At 38.0% G+C, this 24,151-nt stretch overlaps 2 protein-coding genes across 3 annotated transcripts in view; one reads left to right on the forward strand and one right to left on the reverse strand.

Annotated features, from left to right (window-relative positions):
* The first annotated feature begins 120 nt into the window (after positions 1-120).
* Positions 121-14,084, forward strand: LOC127421513 (E3 ubiquitin-protein ligase RNF5-like). Its single transcript, XM_051664606.1, has 6 exons — positions 121-464; positions 9,138-9,156; positions 10,157-10,269; positions 10,524-10,578; positions 10,648-10,759; positions 13,712-14,084. The coding sequence occupies exons 1-6, from the start codon at positions 130-132 to the stop codon at positions 13,828-13,830; spliced, it is 753 nt and encodes a 250-aa protein (XP_051520566.1). The 5' UTR covers positions 121-129; the 3' UTR covers positions 13,831-14,084.
* A 7,620-nt stretch (positions 14,085-21,704) lies between these two features.
* LOC127421500 (choline transporter-like protein 4) overlaps positions 21,705-24,151 on the reverse strand; it is a 40,200-nt gene continuing 37,753 nt past the window's right edge. For both annotated transcript variants that reach the window (XM_051664589.1, XM_051664590.1), the window contains one exon: positions 21,705-24,134. In XM_051664589.1, the coding sequence (XP_051520549.1) occupies positions 24,028-24,134 (107 nt within the window). In that variant the 3' untranslated portion in view covers positions 21,705-24,027. The remainder of the gene's footprint in view (positions 24,135-24,151) is intronic.

A 24,151-nucleotide genomic window follows, 5' to 3' on the forward strand; every position in this document is an offset into this window, starting at 1 on the left:
CTTGTTATGTTGTTTATATAATATAAAATAGGAATAGCCTTCGATATATGTTTATGCATACGATTAAATAAATATGTTATAATTATTTTATAATACGAACTCAACTGCTAACATTGAGAAACGCCTCGGATGCTAATGATTGGCGGCTGCCAGCATCAAGTCCCGCCTACTCTTCCGAAAGATACTGGCAGGCACTTCCTGCTGCCAGCTGCCGTTTATTCGCTTAACCCCTCAGACCAAGGAGTGTACGTGCGGTGTGAGCGCGAGAGGATGCAGGAGGCCGCGGAGCAGCAGCGGAGCTCGAGTGACGGCGCGTCCGCCAGAGGAGCGGGAGTCCCGGGCAGCGGAGGCGGAGCGGGTCCCGGAGGAGGCGAGCGGGATAGAGAACGGGCCACTTTCGAGTGTAATATCTGCCTGGACACCGCCCGAGACGCGGTCATCAGCCTGTGCGGACACCTCTTCTGGTACAATCAATAACCGATCGATTACTCATCGATACACATAAACACAATCATTATCACAACAGTTGCAGTGAATGTAGATCCTGACGCGCGCAGGCCGGAAGAACGTTAAAAACACAATAACATGCCAACTGAGACTAGTTACACAAACACAAGATTGATTGATTGACAGTTTTACATGACTGACATGAGAGTGACCCCGTACAAACATTCACCAGGGTAACCATAGTTACTGCTGTTGGTGTTTTTAAAATAAAGTGTAGGAAAATAAACACAAGTCAAAGAGAAAGATTGATTGACTGACTGACAGTTTGACATTTTAGACAGGAAGAAATGTGTTAGAAATTAAAATTAAAACTAAATGAACGCCCTTGCATTAATTTACTACAGTAAAATGCTATCTAACGTGGTTATTAAACACTATAAAATACTGTAATACCATGCTAAAAGTTAAAGTGCCTTGGAGCACCATGTAAATAGCATGGTACATCAATATTGCAGTCAGTTTGGTAGAAGGAAAAAAAGCAGTTTGACAGTGATTGACATGTGATTTGATTGACAGTTTCAGACCCACATTAATGATGCCATCATGTTGCTGCTGCTTCTAAACATCAGCTAGTTTGTCTGTGATGTTGCTGTCATGATGCACTGAACTAAAATAATGTGTTTTACAGTGTTTGTCAGCCTGTGAAGTCTGTAATTACACTTTATAGATCATCAAATTAAATCAGATAGTTTGTAAACTTGTCCTATATTTCCGGATATTGTTAGTTTGCATGTCACTTTGACCCTTGTGCGTCAATTCAAAAAAGTTACTCAGAGGTCCTTACAGGACAAAAATGTCCACGACAAAAAAATGCCATAATAATATAATATATTAATATTATTTTCCACTTTCAATTAGTTAATTTAAGCAACATCAGTCCTGATTATAACTACCAAATATTCATTCATTTTCAAGATTTTAACCCTTTAAATGCCAGTTTGTTTATATAATGCCACTGTTGGTGTTTTTTATTAACAAAACACAAAAATACATTATTTTACATATGCTAAATGCTAAGGGGAATTTAATTATTTATTTATTTTGATTATCACAGTCTGGGATATGTCATCGATTAGCAACAACATTGATTTTGATGCATTATGTTTTATTTCTTTTTATAATTTTTTTTTTTTTCTCCACTTTTCCACTGCGCTCTAAGTCCTTGTGGTGGCGTAGTGACTCACCTCAATCCGGGTAGCGGAGGACGAATCTCAGTTGCCTTGTTGAGCGCGTTACCGCGGAGATGTAGCACGTGTGGAGGCGTCACGCTATTCTCTGCGGCATCCACGCACAACTCACCACACGCCCCACCGAGAGCTAGAACCACATTATAGCAACCATGAGGAGGTTACCCCATGTGACTCTACCCTCCCTAGCAACCGGGCCAATTTGGTTGCTTAGGAGACTTGGCTGGAGTCACTCAGCACACCCTGGATTCAAACTCACCACTCCAGGTGTGATAGTCAGCGTCAATACTCACTGAGATACCCAGGCCCCCAACATTTTGATGCATTATTATTTTTTGTGCAGTGTCAGATTAAAAAAATAAATAAATCACACTCGGGACCTTAGAGGGCAAAGATGTCTGCATCAAAAAAACTGCCATAAAAATATTAAATGCTAATATTATTTTCCACTTTCACTGACTTAGATTTATAACCAACATTAGTCCTGATCATAACTACCAAATATTCATTCATTTTCAGGATTTTAACCCTTTAAATGCCAGTTTGTTTATATAATGCCACTGTTGTTTTTTACACACGCACACACACACTTCTCAATACACACATACAAAACACACTCTGACCTCCATACCAACACACACACAATTTTATCTGCATCATTTATTCAGTTGTCCTGCAGTGCTCTATAATACAGCAAACAGAGAATAGGGGAAAAGCTTGTATTTGCTCCATAGGCTAAACATGAGAAAAATGGCGCCATCTGGTGGAAAATATTAAAAATGTAAATTTTGAAGCCAGGGCTCCGGAATGAAAGCACAATATGATAGAATTCATGATTTTATGCTTTAATGGCACTGGGATCAAATATTGCAGTTTTTATGGGTTTCAATGGGGACATTTTTGTCCTGAAGGTCCTGAGTGTAACTATTTTGTGTACACAGTGTATTATAGATGTATTATAGGAACTGAGCTTGAAATATCAAAATTCCCCCCAAAATACACACCTTTGGCAGAATGTGTGCCGCTGGCATTAACAGCCAAAATGATCGAAAAAACAAAAATGAAAAAGACAAAAATGTCCCGAAGGTTGCACAAGGGTTAAACACTCGAAGAAATGTGATCACTGCAGTTATGCAATGACCTGATTAGTTAATGAGATTAAAGGAGGTCATGGTTGAGATGATCCGTGTGTAAACAACCCGTAGATGTAGTGTAATTATAGCTGGTAAGCTGTATTAGCTGGTAATTAATGCAAAATATTTGGTGAAAATAACTGGTTGATTGTGCTCATTTGACAGCTACTCAACAAATAAATAAAGTACATGGACATGAAAGATTGATTGAAGATTCTGTGGTGCTGTTAACGAGTGATTATCAGGTTAAAGAGAGATTACTCGACAGCTGGTTGTAGTGAAGGAGTAAGAATAGATGCACAGAAAACACTGACACACACTCTTTCTCTTCTTTGAAGATAAACAAAGATATGACCTGAAGTCCTCTTCTGCATGTGTAGTGTGTTTGGTTTTCTATGAGCCATTATTCAGGTTGTTGTCTTGTTTGTTTTGCAGATTCACAGGTGCTCTAGTCACTTTGATACTATTGCTGACGAGACACACCTGTGTTTGTGATGTGCGCATGATAATTAAAGGCCACATGAAACAAAATGAACCTTATTTACTCCACAAAATGAACTTTCACTATTGTCAGACGTCCTCCGTCCTTTCATGTTTGTTCATATTACTCAAAAATAGCATGCAACCAAGGGAACTTCAATGAACTGAGTTGAGAGTACATGTTTAAATTAAGTGTTATTTTATGTGCTTTTGTGCAAGATGAATATAAAGGGGCATACTTGTTAATGTTTAATGTTTTGTTATGTTGAGTATGTATGTTGTAGTTTTGGGGTTACCATCATAATTCACTAAGCTCCGCCCCCCCCTTGGTTACGGTCGCTCGCTCTGAGAAGCTCTGCAGAACTCTTCATTGAAACGTATGGGAGATTGCTGTGAACGGCACATTTTTTGGCAAAATATTCTCATAAATGGAATGGGTAATATTTTTGCGTGGGCTGATATGAAGAGTGACATTGTAATGCATATTTATCTGAAGTTATTTGTATAAGAAATTGTTAAATTACAAAGTAATTTGATTAAAAACTGTGGAGATGTGAATCAGAAGGCAAACGATTATTACAGTCACTTGAAAAGAGAACAACTTCATTTAATGGCGATTACACATCTAATAACATTAGCATAAGTGAACAGAGCTATTTATAACACTCATTTTGATGCTGTGAGCTGTTTATTTACTGTCGCTTTTATTATGACTTGAATCAATACATAAATTTACATTTACATTTACATTTATTCATTTGGCAGATGCTTTTATCCAAAGTGACTTACAAGAGAGGAAAACATAAGCGAATCATCTTAAGGAGACAGTGGTACGAAAAGTGCTGTATTACAAAGTATCACTAGCATCATAATAGTATTCAAAACAGTATAAAATGCAACAGAAATTATTATTATTATTATTATTATTATTATTATTATTAATGACTGGTTATTTGCTCATGGAACAGATGTGTTTTTAGTTGTTTTTTGAAGACTGAGAGTGAGTCAGCTTCACGGATGGAGTTGAGAAGGTCGTTCCACCAACGTGGTATGATGAAGCTGAAAGTCCGGGATAGTGTTTTGGTGCCTCTTTGTGTTGGTACAACAAGGCGACGTTCCTTAGCCGACCGCAGGTTTCTAGTGGGCGCGTAGCTCTGCATAAATGATTTTAGGTATGCTGGTGCAGACCCAGTGACTGTTCTGTATGCCAGCATCAGAGCCTTGAATTTGATACGTGTATCAGCCGGCAGCCAGTGGAGAGAGACAAGGAGTGGTGTAACGTGCTCTCTTTGGTTCATTAAAGACCAGACGTTCTGCTGCATTCTGGATCATTTGCAGGGGTCTAATTGCACATGCAGGAAGGCCTGCAATGAGAGCGTTACAGTAGTCCAGTCTAGTTATGACAAGTGACTGGACAAGCAGTTGTGTGGCATGTTCAGAGAGGAAGGGTCTTATCTTCCTGATATTGTAGAGTGTAAATCTACATGATCTTGCGGTCTTTGAGATGTGGTCTGTGAAATTTAGTCTGTTGTCGATGGTTACCCCTAGATTTCTGACCGTTTTGGAAGGCGTTACTGTAGTTGCACCCAGCTGCACGGTGATGTTGTGTTCAACAGCAGGGTTGGCTGGAAAGATGAGGAGTTCAGTCTTGGCTGGGTTGAGTTGCAGGTGGTGCTCCTTCATCCAGGCCGAGATGTCCACCAGGCAGGCAGAGATTCGAGCAGTCACTGTGGTGTCGTTGGGCTGGAAAGACAAGTATAGCTGTGTGTCATCAGCATAGCAGTGGTAAGAGGAACCATGTGCCTGAATGATGGGTCCCAGTGATGTTGTGTATATAGAGAAGAGAAGTGGCCCAAGCACTGATCCCTGAGGTACCCCAGTAAGTAGCTGATGTGGCTTGGATACCTCACCTCTCCAGGCTACCTTGAAGGACCTACCTGAGAGATAGGAATTAAACCAGTCATGAATGAATGAACGTTCAGCTTTAATTTATCTTGGAGTAAACGTAGGTGTCGTTGCAGATGTTATATGTTCATTTGGGAATGAGGACTGACACAGTTGAATCCAGAACATTTATTTATAGATTTTTTTTTTTTTTTTTAAAGAAAGAAAGACAAACACTGCATTCTGCATCTCTGGGTAACTCGTGTCACTATTACAAATGACCCGGCATTTTTGTTAATTTTTTTTATAAATCCCGCTAAAAAGTACTCAAACACACATTAGGCTCTTTTATTTATTTATTTGATTTTTATCCCTTTTTCTCCCCAATTTGAAATGCCCAGTTCCTACTGCTTAGTAGGTCCTCATGGTGGCGCGGTTACTCACCTCAATCCGGGTGGCGGACGACGAATCTCAGTTGCCTCCACTTCTGAGATGTCAATCTGTGCATTTTATCACGTGACTCACTGTGCATGACACCGGAGACTCACAGCATGTGGAGACTCATGCTACTCTCCACGATCCACACACAACTTACCACACGCCCCATTGAGAGTGAGAACCACTAATTACGATCACGAGGAGGTTACCCCATGTGACTCTACCCTCCCTAGCAACCGGGCCAATTTGGTTGCTTAGGAGACCTGGCTGGAGTCACTCAGCACACTCTGGATTCGAACTCACGACTCCAGGTGTAATAGCGTCAATACTCACTGAGCTACCCAGGCCCCCACATTAGGCTCTCATTGGAAAATAGCAAACGCCTGTCAGAGTAATGGTGGCAGGGCAACAGACAGGATTGGTCAGAAACGCTTTTAAGGTGGGGCTTAGCGAAGGGTCAATTTCTGTGCTAATCACAGCATAGTGATCAAGTTGCACTCAATAGTGCCAGAGACTATTTAGCAGAGACGGGTCACTTTTATTAAAAGGAATGGCCAACGGATGTAGAAAGGAAGTCCCGTCTTACAGGTTTAAGAGCCAATCACCTTTTAGATACAGACATCACCTGTCAATCAACTCGAGCTTGTGAATTAGCTAGACAAGCCGAGAAATTGCGTTTTTTAGCGTAACCTGAGGTCAAGAAGCACAGTTTATGGGGGCCTGTGTAGCTCAGCAAGTAAAGACCCTGACTACCACACCTGAAGTCCCAAGTTCGAATTCAGGGTGTGCTGAGTGACTCCAGTCAGGCTTCCTAAGCAACCAATTGGCCCGGTTGCTAGGGAGGGTAGAGTCACGTTGGGTTAACCTCCTCGTGGTCGCTATAACGTGGTTCTCGCTCTCGGTGGGGCACGTGGTGAGTTGTGCGTGGATGCCGCGGGGAATAGCGTGAGCCTCCACACGCGCTACGTCTCCACGGTAACGCGCTCAACATGCCATGTGATAACATGCGCGGATTGACACAAATAAAAGAAGCACAGTTTATGATACCATAGATTTTACTGCAGATTTGAAATATGTTCTTTGATCGTAACCTTGACCAACCGTTTTTGAGATTTCGGTCTTTCACCATTCAAGTACATAGGAGTTGCACTTGTATGCCGCTTATTTACAAATAAAAATAGCTGGAGCGTTCCAACAATGAACAAAGAGTGACTTGCTAAAAAGACCTCTGCATGCGTTTAGCATGCTAACATCTCTTGTCACTAGTTAGCGTATTACTAAAAGAGTTTCTTTGAGTTATTTTGATATGTCACATTTTATTGGGTTTACTTGATTCAGTTAGTAAACATGTGGAGCCACTGTGTGTGATTTGACTCAAGTTCAGTCAAAGAGTTTTTTTTTATTGATAAGTGACTGTACTTTCTTTGTTTTTTCATTTAGCTTAAGGTTAGCAATGCTAACTAGGGCTGCAGCTAATGATTATTTTGATAATCGATTAATCTAACGATTATTCGACTGTTAGGCGATTATTGCACTGATTAATCATTAGCTCTTAATGATTATTTTGATAATCGATTAACGATTATTCGACTGTTAGGCGATTATTGCACTGATTAATCATTAGCTCTTAATGATTATTTTGATAATTGATTAATCTAATGATTATTCGACTGTTAGGCGATTATTGCACTGATTAATCATTAGCTCTTAATGATTATTTGGATAATCGATTAATCTAACGATTATTCGACTGTTAGGCGATTATTGCACTGATTAATCATTAGCTATTAATGGTTATTTTGATAATCGATTAATCTAACGATTATTCGACTGTTAGGCGATTATTGCACTGATTAATCATTAGCTCTTAATGATTATTTTGATAATCGATTAATCTAACGATTATTTGACTGTTAGGCGATTATTGCACTGATTAATCATTAGCTCTTAATGGTTATTTTGATAATCGATTAATCTAACGATTATTCGACTGTTAGGCGATTATTGCACTGATTAATCATTAGCTCTTAATGGTTATTTTGATAATCGATTAATCTAACGATTATTCGACTGTTAGGCGATTATTGCACTGATTAATCATTAGCTCTTAACGATTATTCAGCTTGTGCCCGACGTAAAAGTTTGTATTAAATGTGCTAACTAAACAAAAAAGAGGACAAAAACGTATTTTAAAAATACCTCTACATGACATTCACTGAATTAAAGGAAAAAAATTATTTTTATTAAGTTTAATTCAGTAAAGAAATTCACTGCAAAACAAATCCTATTATTATCAAGTGTTTTTGTCTTTTTTTCCATTATAAATTGTTTAAAAATCCTTAAAACAAGATACATTTACTTGAGAAGTAACATAAGATATTTAGACGTGCTTTAAGAGAATGTATCTTAAATATAAGTGTATTTTTTCACTTGGTTATACTTCTGTGAGTGCAGTAAAGATAAAATACACTTATATTCAAGATCTGTTCTCTAAAAGCAAGTCTAAATATCTTATATGCGGCTTCTCAGGTGAATGCATCTTTTATTAAAGGATTTTTAGATATTTTAAAATATTTGTATTTTTAATATTATATTCAACATTCTCAGATAACAGTTTTGTCTTCTGCAGTATAGCTGCTAAAGTAAATGTACATTGTTTTAAAGCAGTTTTAGATATTTATATTGGAAATCAAGCCAAAACAAAAACAAATCAAAAACATATTTTGTTGCGGTGTATAATGGGGTGAAGACTACCCTCTCTCACCTTTCTGTTGACTTCAATCCATCTTTAACTTAAACTCTCTGTTATTAATAAAGCTGCGTATTGCTAATGTTCCTCATGATAAGAAACACACAGTGACACATATGTTATGATTCAATAAGTCTCGAGTCATCACGTTATAATCTAGCTGCATTAAGCGTGTGCGGTTGAGGGATGAGCGTCCCGTGACCGAGTGTGCATCAGCCGGTGCAGTTTCAATCTCTCCCCCTTAGATCGGGACATTCACACAACTCATAGAAGAGGCGCTGACCGCACAGAGAAATGACCGTTTCGGAGTTTGTAGTTATTTACATGATCTGCTTCCGTATTATTTGAACTTTAATAAAGCTATAATGCATTAAATATAACTGCATTAAAGATGTAATGCCGCTTATTCCACAATGAGAGTGCTTCTGTATTTATTTTGTGTTTTTGTACAAATCCTCATACTTTGTGATCTACATCAGCTGAAGCTGTTTGGAAAGTTTAGAGTTCATCTGTGATCTGTGTAATTCTTCCTCTCCTCAATCAGTCGTGAACTGCAGTGCTGCTCTCACTCGTCATCATTAGAGTTTAATGTGATCTCATGTTACTTTAAATGACATCAAACGACTATTCGACAATGAACATTTTTGTTGACAATTTTTTATTGTTGATGTTGTCGTCGACTAATCGTTTCAGCCCTAATGCTAACTCTCCCTCTCTCTCTCTCTCTCTCTCTCTCTCTCTCTCTCTCTCCCCATTCAGTTGGCCATGTCTTCATCAGGTGAGTCCATTTTTATTTCAGTTTTTTCTGTCACTACTTTAGTGTTTTTGTGGTCTTTTCAGGTTGTTTATGGGTGTTTTAGTAAACTTTGAGCACCTTCAGCACTTTTCTCACTCTCACTAGTTTATTAAATTCATCTACTAACAATGTTCAACAGTGTGTGTTCATGCATCTGTGATGGAAATGACATTCCCCCCCAATGTGGAATGCCCAATTCCCAATGCGCTCTAAGTCCTCGTGGTGGCGTAGTGACTCGCCTCAATCCGGGTGGCGGAGGACAAATCTCAGTTGCCTCCGCGTCTGAGACCGTCAATCCGCGCATCTTATCACGTGGCTTGTAGAGTGCGTTACCGCGGAGACGTAGCGCGTGTGGAGGCTTCACGCTATTCTCCGCGGCATCCACGCACAACTCACCACGCGCCCCACCGAGAGCGAGAACCACATTATAGCGACCACGAGGAGGTTACCCCATGTGACTCTACCCTCCCTAGCAACCGGGCCAATTTGGTTGCTTAGGAGACCTGGAGTCACTCAGCACGCCCTGGATTCAAACTCACGACTCCAGGTGTGGTAGTCAGCGTCAATACTCGCTGAGATACCCAGGCCCCGGAAATGACATTTTTAACACTTTTCAAATAAAATGACAGACTCTGTCTAGCTAAGGCTCATTTCATAGCTAACTTATTATGTGTCCTAAATACACACAATTAAATCATATTTTCAGTTTTTGCATGATTTGGCAAAATTACAGCTTGATTGGAAATGACGGCCAATAAAATATTTGAATATTTGATATTTCCTTCCTATATCTCATGCATGCTCTTCACTGACACTTTTGTCAAGTACACAAACTCTATTAGGGGTGAAACAGTTTGGTGTGCTGGAAATGACGCCACGCCAAGTAAAATCACATGTGAAATCATGTACTAAAACATTATAATTTACAGTAGAAATGATTGAGAAGTGTTTCAAAATTGTGAAAATAATTTGTGTATTTCAGTGGTTGGAGACGCGGCCCAGCAGACAGCAGTGTCCCGTGTGTAAAGCAGGAATCAGCAGAGATAAAGTCATTCCACTGTACGGCCGCGGCAGCACCAGCCAAGAGGATCCCAGGTACAGGAGGGAGTATATACTGCATACTACCTACTACTTATGTCAAACAGTACGTGGGCATGAATCAATAAGCCTTTCAAACTGTAGTGTACAACATTATTGTCGTGTGACCTTTTTTACATTGTTTATCATCCAAGAAATAAGTGCAGTTATTTAGTATTTTTAATCTAATATTTAGATGAGAATGTTTACAAGTGTAATAATTTGTAGTTATTTGTCTACTTTGAAAAATGATTAATGTATGTGTGTTACAGATTGAAAACCCCACCACGACCTCAGGGTCAAAGAACAGAGCCGGAGAGCAGAGGGGTGAGTTGAACACGTGAAAATATATTTGATATATAATTACACTCTGATTATGAATGTCTCTCTCTGCAGGCGTTTCAGGGTTTCGGTGACACAGGGTTTCACATGTCGTTTGGAATCGGGGCTTTTCCGTTTGGCTTTTTCACCACAGTCTTTAATACCAACGACCCATTTCACAGACCAGGTTAGTACTCCAACACTCCTGTAACGTCACTTCAATGTTATATATATATATATATATATTAGGGCTGTTGATTTAACTGGTTAATTTAGTGTGATTTAATTACATGAAAAATGACACATTAAAAACGTGTACGCAATTAATCATGCCCCCCGTACGTTACTTCAGAAGTTCAACCTTGATGCAGTAGGGGGCAGTCAGCGCAACTCCAGCTGTACAGGCAACACGCCTCGTCAAACCACATTCACAGATGCGCTTTTGCGCTTAAAGACAGCTGGACTCGTTTAACTCGTCGATACATGTCCTAAAAACACAGCGCTTATGACTAGAGGCGCTGAAAACGAGTGAGACGTGACGCAACCGAAGTGAGACAACCAAAAGCATCCGTCTGACGCACGAGTACATAGAACAACAATTAAAAATAGAGCAGAGGGATGTAAGCCAATAATAGGGTTATGTCCAATGATATGGAAATGACCCTTCCTTGGACTTGGCAGTCATGAACCGCTGTTGCACTTCGTGGGTCAAATTGACCCGGCTTGTTAAATCACAGTGAAACAGTCACAATTTGCAAATGTTTTCCTCAACAACTGTTTTATCATCAATAACTTACCTTTCACTAATTTTCAAATGTAAATTGACTAATTTTATATAGAGTAAATGCTCCAAATTTACATTAGAATATAATGTAAAAGTTTGTTTGTGTGTTTGTTTGTGTGTACTTGTGTTTGTCTGGGTGTGTGTGTGCGTGAGTCAGGATTTGCACACACACACACACACACACACACACACACACACACATTGCCATTTGTTCCCATTGACTTCCATTGTATTTATTTTGAACTAATAATATGGTGACAACTTATACAGTATGTGTGTGTGTGAATGCATATGAATGAATGAATGAATGAACATTACACATATAGCGCTTTTCTGACACTACAATCAAAGCGCTTTACATACAGAACAGGGGGTTCTCCTGAAACACCACTAGTGTGCAGCATCCACCTGGATGATGCGACGGCAGCCAACCTAGTATGCCAGTACGCTCACCACACCAGCTATTGGTGGAGAGGAGAGAGTGGAGTGATGGAGCCAATTAATGGATGGGGGTTATTAGGAAGCCATGATTGAGAAGGGCTAATGGGGTGACACCGGGGTTACACCCCTACTCTTTCACGAGAAGTGTCCTGGGATTTTTAATGACCACAGAGAGTCAGGACCTCCGTTTAATATTTCATCTGAAAGACGGTGCCTTTTATAATTTTTTTTTATTTATACAGTACAGTGTCCCCGTCACTATACTGGGGCGTTAGGACCCACATATACCGCCCCCTTCTGGCCTCACTAACACTTCTTCCAGCAGCAACTTTATTTTTCCCTAGGAGGCCTCCGATCCAGGTACTGACCAGGTTCAACCCTGCTTAGCTTCAGTGGGCAACTGGTCTTGAGCTACAGGGTGATGGCTGCTGACGTGTGCATGCGTGCGTGCATGCAAGCAAGCAATTATGAGTATGAGTGTACTTATATAAAATATTTCAAACTGTTCTACCATTGTACGGCTTTCTCGTATATTTTTATGTGAACCGGGTCAAATTGACCCATGAGTAGTTCTTTGATACTTTTTTTTATAGCGTCGTTTATAAATGGCTAAAATGACATATCACAATTTACAGCAGGTGATCCTGAATCAAACAAGCCCTCACTCAACATCATATGTTGTGGAAATCCAGAGATATTCCTCAAAGAGTGTCCTGAGAGCTACAGTGGTTAGCGCTGATGGCGATCTCTATAGCAACACTGTTCTCTGGGAGTGTCTCACTGAAACACAATTCTTCACGTCATAGATGTGTCAGATCATTCTCACTGGATCTCTAGAGAGTGTCAAATTCCATATTTGGGCAATCCATGTGTCTTGTGTTCAGCGTGTGGTCAATAATAGAACCAGAGCGCACATACATTGACTGCGCACAAGAGGGTGCCCAACGCACATATTTGGAGTGATGGAATTAGGGGCCAAAGTGAAACGTTTCATATGGGACATAGTTGATATAATTTGAAGTGTATTTATATATATATATATATATATTTCGTTTTCTGCTATTCTGTTGTAATGTTTAATAAAACACATGAATTATAGTTTGGAGAGGTTTTTGGACACTTTGATCAATTAAAAGCCACCTTGGAAACCATGGCTCAGTATTCTATAACTTTGGATTGCTTTGTCCTATCAATTTTCCCAAAGTAATTTTTTTGACCATCCATACTTCCTCTCTAAAATGTATAATGTCAAACTGAATAATAACTGAAAAGTTAATTTTTTAGCGCTCGTATTTTGTGTTTTGTCAGCAGTGTTTTAGCATAAGAGTCTCTGAGCAGGATCCAAATATATTTTCTTTCATTTTGAAAGGTTTTCTAAAAATGTATACCATGCAATTGGCGTTCTTTGGCAATTTTTGTTTTTTTAGAGTTATAAGCTCTTAAATGTGATTTTAGCGGAAATACGTCAATATTGAGATGCGATTAAGTTTGATTAATTAATCGGCACATCCTAAAATTAATTCAATTAAAATTATAATGGATTGATTGACAGTGACAGCCCTAATATAAATATATAAATCTATACATAACAGTAGCTGAAACTCTGAATTGTACGTTTAAATGTCACAATTTGCTAAAGGCACACAAAATTCACCCTAAAGTAAAAAACAAAACAAAAAAAACAGTGTATAATCAGTGGCTTCCTAAAAAACACTTTCAAGATGGAAAAATCATATCATGATGAATTAAAAAAATCTCAACATTAAGCAAAATATGATTTTATTTCTTTTGATTTTCTTAGATGCACTATATTGAGAATATTAAGTTTAATTCAAAAAAAAAAAAAAAAAAGTACAAGTTGTACAGTGAACACATAATAGTCGATTCATATTGTTTTACTTATTGTTTGTTTAGATCCTCATTATGCAGCAGATCACCAAGGCGACGGTAATGCAAACAACGGAAACAACTGGCAGGACTCGCTCTTCCTCTTCCTTGCCATCTTCTTCTTCTTCTGGATGTTGAGTGTGTGAAACGATGGGCACACACATGCACACGCACACGCACACACACACACACACACACACACACACACACACACACAAAGGTGGACTTTGTCTCTATTTTAGCCCATCTTTGAAGTGTAAGATACATACACTCGCCATCTCTATCTGTCTGTCTGCACATGTACATATATGCACACACACATGGCACGGGTTGAACTGTAGCTGGTATAAGTGTTGAGAAAGAGAGACAGTATTAATGACTGCTGTCAGTAAAACAAACACTTCATGAGTTTATTCAGAAAATAATTGTGAGCTCTGTTAATAAAGGAATAATTCACCCAAAAATGAAATTCTTGTCATTATTTACTCATTATTATTTTCTTACTTTTAGAGTTCACAATTAACTTGTATGGAAGGGCATAGAGGTTTGGAACAACTTGAGGGTGAGTAAATGATGACAGACTTCATTTTTGGGTTCTCGAGACGTTATTAAACATTCACTGCTCTCTGTAGCGAACTGTTTTCATGCCAAAGAAGTTCTGAAATTCTTAGAGAAATATGCAGACAGAATGCGATTCATGTAGTTAGGACAAACAAATTTATTTAGATACTCTTGAAAGAGATTTGTCTAGAAATTTGTGTTTTGGACTGAAACACGTTCAGGCCATTGCACTGTGCTTTCCAAAATGGGAATAAGTTTGATATTTTATAAACAGTTATTTACTCTGCCAAACACTGCGCACGCTGAGGGACTTTCTTATATTGTCTCGTATTAGTTTTCTTATAATAAATTCTGCTTAACTAAATCACATCTCTTATAAATCACTGACTTACTCTTCTGTGGCCGGATTCACGAAAATCAGAAGAAAACAAGAAAGTTCTTTGGATGTATTTTAAGACGTTCCTAAGGTATCTAGCCATAAATGTTGACTATTTAAGAAAAAAAAAAGAACATCCTTAAGAAATCTTTTTAGGGAATAATAAATGTTCCAAACTAATTGTTTTGTTTGTTTTTTAGGTTAGAAAATAATTAATTGAGAACACTGCAAAAACATATTCTTACGGATAATTTTTGTCTTGTTTTCCAACATTCTTACACTTAAGAGACAAGTGTACACAACACACAACAAGATACACTTAAGAGAAAGACCGGTAATCGGTTTGACCGATATTTTTAACCGATATTTACACTTAATCGGTTATCGGTTCTTTAACATGGGGTGTCCCTATAAAGTAAGACACACAAGACTTGACATTTTAAATATTATGTTACAGATAGACTGATAATCAGTTTGACCGATATTTTTAACCGATATTTACACTTAATCGGTTATCGGTTCTTTAACATGGGGTTTCCCTATAAAGTAAGACACACAAGACTTGAAATTTTAAATATGAATTGAGTTACAGATAGACAATAATCAGTTTGACCGATATTTTTAACCGATATTTCCACTTAATCGGTTATCGGTTCTTTAACATGGGGCTTCCCTATAAAGTAATACACACAAGATTTGACATTATAAATATTAAGTTACAGATAGACCGATAATCAGTTTGACCGATATTTTTAACCGATATTTACACTTTTCCACTTAATCAGTTATCGGTTCTTTAAAACCAGGCTTCCCTATAAAGTTAGACACAATTAAATAAATATTAATTGAGGGGCTTTGAATAAGTGCATATTGCAGCTTAAAATACTCAAATTAATTCTTTGTAGACTGTGTGCAATAATAATTTAGTAAAACAGGTTATTCACCTTCAGAGGATAGTGATAAATGATTAAGTTGTTAAAGTATTTTGCCTTAAAGCAGAAAAAAACAAGAATTGAACATTGATTATGCATATTGTTTATCGGACACTAAAACACAATCAGTCATTAAAAACCAATTTCGGTCAATCTCTTATTTACTTGAGAAGCAAAATGACACAAAATAGTTTTTCTTGTTTTCATCAAAATCTAACAAAATTTAGTAACGGTTATGCTTGCAACAAGAAAAAAAAACTTGATTCAAAGGGCAAACAAAATATTTTTGCCAAATTGTTTTAACCATAAACCCCACCAAATTTGGTTAAATTTATCTGAAAACAATACTTAATATGTCCGTGTCATTCTGCTTCTCAAGTAATTGTTTATTAAGGAGCTTTAAATATTTTTACTGGAAAATAAGAGAAATATTCTCAGTGAGAAAATTATTTTTTTTGCCGTGACAAATTTTTATTTTTTAAGACTGTTTAGTGAAAACGCCCCCTGGTATGAAGATGAATCTTATTAAACCTGTCAAGAACATGTTTAGCTCATATTTCACCACAAAATCAAAAATAAGATTTTTTTTTTTTTGTGCTTTAGGAAAATGAACCCTATTTTTAGATACGATACTGTACTATGTTTTTATTTAATTTATTTTTTATATATACACATGTATATACATGTATGTATGTATATATATATACAGTTGAAGTCAGAAGTTTACATACACTTAGGTTGAAGTCATTAAAACTCATTTTTTAACCACTCCATTTAGATTTAATTATAGCAAACTATAGTTTCGGCAAGTCATTTAGGACATCTGCTTTGTGCATGACACGAGTAATTTTTCCAACAATTGTTTACAGACCGATTTTTTCACTTCTAATTGACTATATCACAATCCAGTGGGTCAGAAGTTTACATACACTAAGTTAACTGTGCCTTTAAGCAGAAAATTCCAGAAAATGATGCGAAGCCTTTAGGCAGTTAGCCAAATAGCTTCTGATAGGAGGTGTACTGAATTGGAGGTGTACCTGTGGATGTATTTTAAGGCCTACCTTCAAACTCAGTGCCTCTTTGCTTGACATCATGGGAAAATCAATAGAAATCAGCCAAGACCTCAGAAAAAAAACTGTGGACCTCCACAAGTCTGGTTCATCCTTGGGAGCAATTTCCAAACTCCTGAAGGTACCACGTTCATCTTTGCAACAATAGTACGCAAGTATAAACACTACATTTACATTTATGCATTTGGCAGACGCTTTTATCCAAAGTGACTTACAGTGCCCTTATTACAGGGACAATCCCCCTGGAGCAACCTGGAGTTAAGTGCCTTGCTCAAGGACACAATGGTGGTGGCTGTGGGGATTAAACCAACAACCTTCTACTTAACAGTTCAGTGCTTTAGTCCACTACGCCACCACCACACTATTGGACCACACAGCCATCATACCGCTCAGGAAGGAGACGCATTCTGTCTCCTAGAGGTGAACGTAGTTTGGTGCAAAAAGTGCGAATCACTCCCAGAACAACAGCAAAGGACCTTGTGAAGATGCTGGAGGAAACAGGTAGACAAGTATCTATATCCACAGTAAAACGAGTCCTATATTGACATAACCTGAAAGGCTGCTCAGTAGTGAAGAAGCCACTGCTCCAAAACTGCCATAAAAAAGCCAGACTACAGTTTGCAAGTGCACATGGGGACAAAGATCTTACTTTTTGGAGAAATGTCCTCTGGTCTGATGAAACAAAAACTGAACAGTTTGGCCATAATGACCATCGTTATGTTTGGAGGAAAAAGGGTGGGGCTTGCAAGCCGAAGAACACCATCCCAACCATGAAGCATGGGGGTGGCAGCATCATGTTGTGGGGGTGCTTTACTGCAGGAGGGACTGGTGCACTTCACAAAATAGATGGCATCATGAGGAAGAAAAATTATGTGGATATATAGAAGCAAAATCTCAAGACATCAGCCAGGAATTTAAAGCTCGGTCGCAAATGGGTCTTCCAAATGGACAATGACCCCAAGCATACCTCCAAAGTTGTGGCAAAATGGCTTAAGGACAACAAAGTCAAGGTATTGGAGTGCCCATCACAAAGAACTGACCTCAATCCGATAGAAAATTTGTGGGCAGAACTGAAAAAGCGTGTGCGAGCAAGGAGACCTACAATCCTGACTCAGTTACACCAGTTCTGTCTGGAGGAATGGGACAAAATTCCAGCAACTTATTGTGAGAAGCTTGTGGAAGGATACCCAAAATGTTTGACCCAAGTTAAACAATTTAAAGGCAATGCTACCAAATACTAACTAAGTGTATGTAAACTTCTGACCCACTGGGAATGTGATGAAAGAAATAAAAGCTTAAATAAATCATTCTCTCTACTATTATTCTGTCATTTCACATTCTTAAAATAAAGTAGTGATCCTAACTGACCTAAGACAGGGAAAGTTTCTATTATTAAATGTCAGGAATTGTGAAAAACTGAGTTTAAATGTATTTGGCTAAGGTGTATGTAAACTTCTGACTTCAACTGTATATATGTATGTATGTCTGTATGTATCTATGTATATGTATGTATGTATAATATATGTGTATGTATGTAAATGTATGTATGTATGTATATATATGTTTGTGTGTATATACTGTGTGTATATATATATATATATATTACACATCATTTTTGTTTTTAGACGAGCACATTTCTGGTCCTAAAATAGGCTTTATTTTTTATGCGATTTTTTTTCTCTACTGATTTTAAAATAAAATACACATTTCATGGGTGACATGGATGAGACATGAGTGAGGTTAACCGATGAAGAAGTTAGATAATATTTGCATTACTGTGCTCTGTAAATGCCTTTTCCGTAAGATTCTACAGTGTTGTGTGTCACGTTCAAAGGTGTTTTGAGAAATGTCCCAAAGATGCACACTAGTCATAACTAAGCTAAACATGAGCCGTTTCCTGGACGTAGAGTTCTGATTTAGACCAGATTCTCTTAACAGATGTTTAGACCAGGATGAAGCTTCATTTCAAGTGTTTCCACAACACTTTTATCTGTTTGGTGTGTAAAGCAGATGTCCCTTTCTTTATAACGACTTACAGTAAACTCATCAGGCATTATTTGATGTTATAACCTTCTAATCACCACATAATAAAATGAACACAAATCGCACATTAAAATCATGAAATTGACTCCCGTCAATTTTCATGCAGCCTCTGCAGTTATCATGGTTATGGATAATGTTATATATATTTATATATATATTAATATATTTCTCATAGTGGCAAGTCTTTTCTGGAGCGTTAGCTGCTTGTGTGTATGTGGGTGTGTGTGTATAAATGGATATTGTAAATGATGTTTTTAAATGTTTCTCTGTTATTGGCTGTGAAGTTGATTGACAGGAGGGTGGTTTGTAATTCTGCTGGTTTTAATTCTGTTTGTCAATGTTATTTCCTCTTGCTGCAACCAGATTGGCTGGTTTGGACCTTTTGATTAAAGCGAGCCAAAAGATGAGTAGAACATGACCACGTTTTATTAAGTCATAATTCAGATGATTGACATCTGCTGGGCGTGGCCTCAAATTAGGCAGAATTAAGAGATGATTCATTCTTACTGGGTGACTTTGGTGGACACTTCTCATTTGTCTTCTCCCTTTTTGCATTATCACCGGTTAATCAAACCTAAACGTTTGTAATTAAAGTCTTTTTGCCATAAAAAAGTATTTTGGTTGATAAACTGCTCAGTATTATTGTGCAAATGGACTGAAACTAAACTGGGTGTGGCCTGTTCTCTGGCACTTTTTATTTAATACGGTTTGCGTAATTTGTTATTTATATAAAAAGGCTATTGGGGCGTGGGTATCTCAGCGAGTATTAACGCTGACTATCACACCTGGAGTCACGAGTTCGAATCCTAGGGCGTGCTGAGTGACTCCAGTCAGGTCTCCTAAGCAACCAAATTGGTCCGGTTGCTAGGGAAGGTAGAGTCACATGGGGTAACCTGCTCGTGGTCGCTATAATGTGGTTCTCGCTCTCGGTGGGGTGTGTGGCGAGTTGTGCGTGTATGCCGCGGAGAATAGCGTGAAGCCTCCACACGTGCTACGTCTCCGCGGTAACGCTCTCAACAAGCCATGTGATAAGATGCGCGGATTGACGGTCTCAGACGCGGAGGCAACTGAGATTCGTCCTCCGCCACCCGGATTGAGGCGAGTCACTACGCCACCACGAGGACTTAAGAGCACATTGGGAATTGGGCATGAAAAATTGGGGAGGTGATTTCTTTAAAACAGTTTTCCCTCAAATTTAATTAAAAAAATGTGACTATGACATTATAGATGTACAGATTGTCTCTTTATATATATATCAAATATCACTCTTTGTGCAGTTTAATATTTTAGTAAATGAACGTACCAAATATCACACCACTGTTGCGCTGTTTGCTCAAGGAGCTCTAAGGTTTCAACTCAACACTGACCGGCTCCGTCATTATATTTCAATGGAGTAAAGATCAATGTTCACTGGACAAAAAGCTCTAAGCGCGTCATTTTGGGTCCTGCCTGGACGCCGTGCATCTGATTGCTTATTGGACACCGGGTTTTCAATCAGTGTGTTATTTATATGATGATTGGCCGAGCCCTCACATGGGCAGGACTTTGCAACAAGCGGCCAATCAACAGTTTTCCTGAGCAACCATTGGGTGGCACCATGATGATTCGAATTGCCTGTTTTCTATTTCTGGTCTCGAGACACCAAGTCAAAACTGCCAAAACGAGCGATCCAGAGGAGAACAACTATTTACGTGTTACTTGGAGTAAAAGTGAATTTCAGGCTCAACTTGTGCAGTTGTTGGCTGTCATAACAACTCCGAATAATTAATGGTATCAGCGTAACTAACCTCGGACCATCGCTTCATGTCATCAACGCACTCAGGTGAGGCACTGTCTATAAAAACACAGAAATCTCGACAAGGAAAAAGGTGAATAATTGAGACGGCAAAATGCGAAATGTACGTGAAATGCGATGGCTTCGCTCGTTCAGTTGGATTTAAAACATTTATTTTACCTATCTTTTGCATATTGATAATTATTGTAAAAGCGGTTCCAGACATGGTCAGTTGTTTTGGTTAACTTTTGAGGTCACTGTATTAGTAGTTTCGTTTGAGAAGCAGCTTGTGAGAGCAACATTGCAGACACCAAAATAAAAGTCCTTCCTCGCTCTTGAAAAGCACCTGTCGTAAAATAATTAATGGTCCACTCCAGCTCCGACACTGATGCTAAATAAACCTAAACATGCAAAATATAAAATCAAAACACCTACCTACTTAAGTACAAAAGAACATTAAGTATACACATAAATACCAAATACATTTTTTATATTCATACGTTCTTTGGAAAAAGATCAAAGTACAATATCCACGATTCCAACACTTTTCAAAATGTATTTTTTGTACATAGCTATTTATAACTGGGGATGCACCATTATCAGTACTGGGATCAGGTCCGATACTGTGCTAATGTAGTTGTACTCGTAAAAATCATCAGATACCATAAAATAAATATAGTGAGGTATATATGAAGAGGTGTGAAGCTGTCCTCAAAAACATACAAACTAAAAGGGCTACGCTCGGTTTCAAAATAAAAGCTCCACTGAAACGGTGGAAAACATGACAGAAAAATATCACAACTGTATAGTTACGTAATATTCACTGTCATTATAATAATAATTGTATTATATTTAAGTAATATCTCACATCTGTGATGCTCTGTTGTGCACTCCATTGAAGATCTGTATAAAAGTACATATTATGATAAAAAATAATGCAACGTTATGTTGAAAATGTATTGTTCCATTTTTATTTTACTACAGTTTAAATGAATTAATTCATTAATTAAACTGTTGAATACAGGACTTGGGGAAAACACAGAATTTGTGAAAAAATACAAAAGAATTTGGAAAACAAAAGTGGTATTGGGATGTCCCTATTTTATAATCTAATTTAGCTGCAATTTTCACCTCAACATTCTTACAAATGTGAAACTCTGAATCACTTTTATTTACTCATGATAAATCACATGGGGCTCTATCTATAAATAGTGTCAGTTATATTATAACTGATAATGAAGAAACAAGAGGAAACGAGCACAGCTTAATATTCCTCATTTTTATTACACTTTAATGTCTCAATAAATATCTCTGTTCATTTCCACTTTAAAAATCACACAGTACCAGATATACAAATCATATAAAACAGTGTTGACATGTGAGCACACACTAATGCAACTATAAAACAAATAATAATAAAAAAAGAGCTCTTTAAAAATTAAAAAATGATCTAAAAATGTTGGACTGTGTTTTTATTTGTGCATTTCAAAGTGAAAAAAGTGGGTTATTTTGGTATAACAAACTTAAAATATAATTATTCATCTACACCAAAAATCAGTCATCAATAACAGTTATACATGCAATATATATATATATATATATATATATATTGTGCTGTGAAAAATTATTTGCCCCCATCCTGATTTCGTCTGTTTTTGTGTATATCTTGCACTAAATCGTTTCAAAAATTCAAACAAAATCAAACATAAAACAAAGGCAATCTGAGTAAACACAAAATACAGTTTTTAAATGATAATGTTATTGAAGCCAAAAAGTTACCCAGCAGCATGAAGTTGGCTAAAAGGTCTCATCCAGTAGCACACTATGCTAAGGTCGAAAGAAACTCTGATGAGGAAAAAGATGATTGAAATACATCAGTCTGGGAAGGGTTACAAAGCTGTTTTAAAGGGACTCCAAAGAACCACAGTGAGAGCCATTATCTCCAAATGGAGAAAACTTGGCACAGTAGTGAACCGTCCCAGAAGTGGCCGTCCTTCCAAAATTCCTCCAAAAGCACATTGACGACTCATCCAGGAAGTCACAAAAAAGCCAAGGACAACATCCAAGAAACTGCAGGCCTCTCTCGCATCAATAAAGGTCACTGTTCATGACTCCACTATCAGAAAGACACTGCCCAAAAATGCCATCCATGGAAGAGTGGCGAGGAGAAAACCACTGCTAACCCAGAAGAACATTAAAGCTCGTCTGAATTTTGCCAAAACACACCTTGATGATCCTCAAAACTTTTGGGAGAATGTTCTGTGGACTGATGAGTCGAAAGTGGAACTGTTTGGAAGACAGGGGTCCCGTTACATCTGCCGTAAATCAAACACAGAATTCCTCAAAAAGAACATCATACCTACGGTCAAGCATGATGATGATGGGAGTGTGATGGTTTGGGGATGCTTTGAGGGAAACATGAATTCTGCTCTCTACCAGATCATCCTAAAGGAGAACGTCCGGTCATCAGTCCGTGAGTTGAAGCTCAAGCACAACTTAGACAATGATCCAAAGCATAGGAGTAAGTCCACCTCTGAATGGCTCAAAAGAAGCTAAATTAAAGTTTTGGAGTGGCCTAGTCAAAGTCCTGAACCCGATTGAGATGCTGTGGCAGGACCTTAAACGGCCAGTTCATGCTTGAAAACCCTCTAATGTGTCTGAACTAAAGCAGTTCTACAAAGAAGAGTGGGACAAAATTCCCCCCCAGTGTTGTGAAAGACTGATCTCCAGTTATCAGAAGCGTTCGGTTGCAGTTGTTGCTGCTAAAGGTGGCACAACCAGATATTAAGTTTAAGGGGGCAGTTAGTTTTTCACATGGGTGATATAGGTGTTCGATAACTTTTTTTTGCTTCAATAAAAAATATATATATATTTGAAAACTGTATTTTGTGTTACTCAGGCTGTTATATCTTGTTTGAAGATCCAAAAGAATTTAGTATGAGAAATACAGGAAATCAGGAAGGGGGCAAATACTTTTTCACACACACACACACACACACACACATAGTCTAGCTGTGCATATCTTGGGTTGTAAAATAAAAAAATTGAATAAAAATGATATTTATGGTGCTAATAATGGCGACTACATGCTTCGGCTCTCAGACATCTTCAGTCCAAATGCACTGACCGTTTCTCGAGTCAGTTTCTTGACTTCGCTTTAGACAAAGTGCCTCAAACAGACAAACAAAAACAAGCTCAAATTCACTGGCACATTTTCAGTAAAAGCAGAAAGCATGTTAACAGTATCCTTAAATAATCTTTGGTGGTTGTGATAGACGAGTTAAAACAGTAACTTGTGTTTCCCTGCTGAAAGATGGCTTAACAGGTGCTGCAGTCTGGTTTGCTGGTTTTAGAGGGTTTTGGGGCACTTTTCAGATAAGCTCAGTAAACCACCTTATATGGATGTTTTTTAGCAGGACTAAAACTCTGTGACATGATTTTGAAAATTTGCATTGATTTCAGAAAATGAAATGGAGAATAAAGTGGTTTTAAAGTGTCTGAACATGAATTGCGTTCTGTATATTGAGTTTAAAAATGACTGTGCTTGAGTGTGAAAAGTTTCATCATCATCATCATCATCACCATCATCAGCCTGTCTTTGGCTGTTTGTTCTTCTTGTTTAAGATCTTCATCAGGTTTTTGGACATGAAATAAGGTTTCTGTGGACTTCCGTCGTTACGCTCCAGATCCTCCACTGAACGACAGACAACA

The sequence above is a fragment of the Myxocyprinus asiaticus genome, chromosome 30 (assembly GCF_019703515.2).
Source record: "Myxocyprinus asiaticus isolate MX2 ecotype Aquarium Trade chromosome 30, UBuf_Myxa_2, whole genome shotgun sequence".
Taxonomy (NCBI): domain Eukaryota; kingdom Metazoa; phylum Chordata; class Actinopteri; order Cypriniformes; family Catostomidae; genus Myxocyprinus; species Myxocyprinus asiaticus.

What these genes read in the sequence shown, in the direction of transcription:
- LOC127421513 (XM_051664606.1), top strand. Translation starts at nt 130, where the DNA reads ATGCTAATGATTGGCGGCTGCCAGCATCAAGTCCCGCCTACTCTTCCG. An exon ending in CAGAGCCGGAGAGCAGAGGG is followed by an intron (nt 10,579 to 10,647) that starts GTGAGTTGAACA and finishes CTCTCTCTGCAG; the next exon opens with GCGTTTCAGGGTTTCGGTGA. An exon ending in CGACCCATTTCACAGACCAG is followed by an intron (nt 10,760 to 13,711) that starts GTTAGTACTCCA and finishes TTGTTTGTTTAG; the next exon opens with ATCCTCATTATGCAGCAGAT.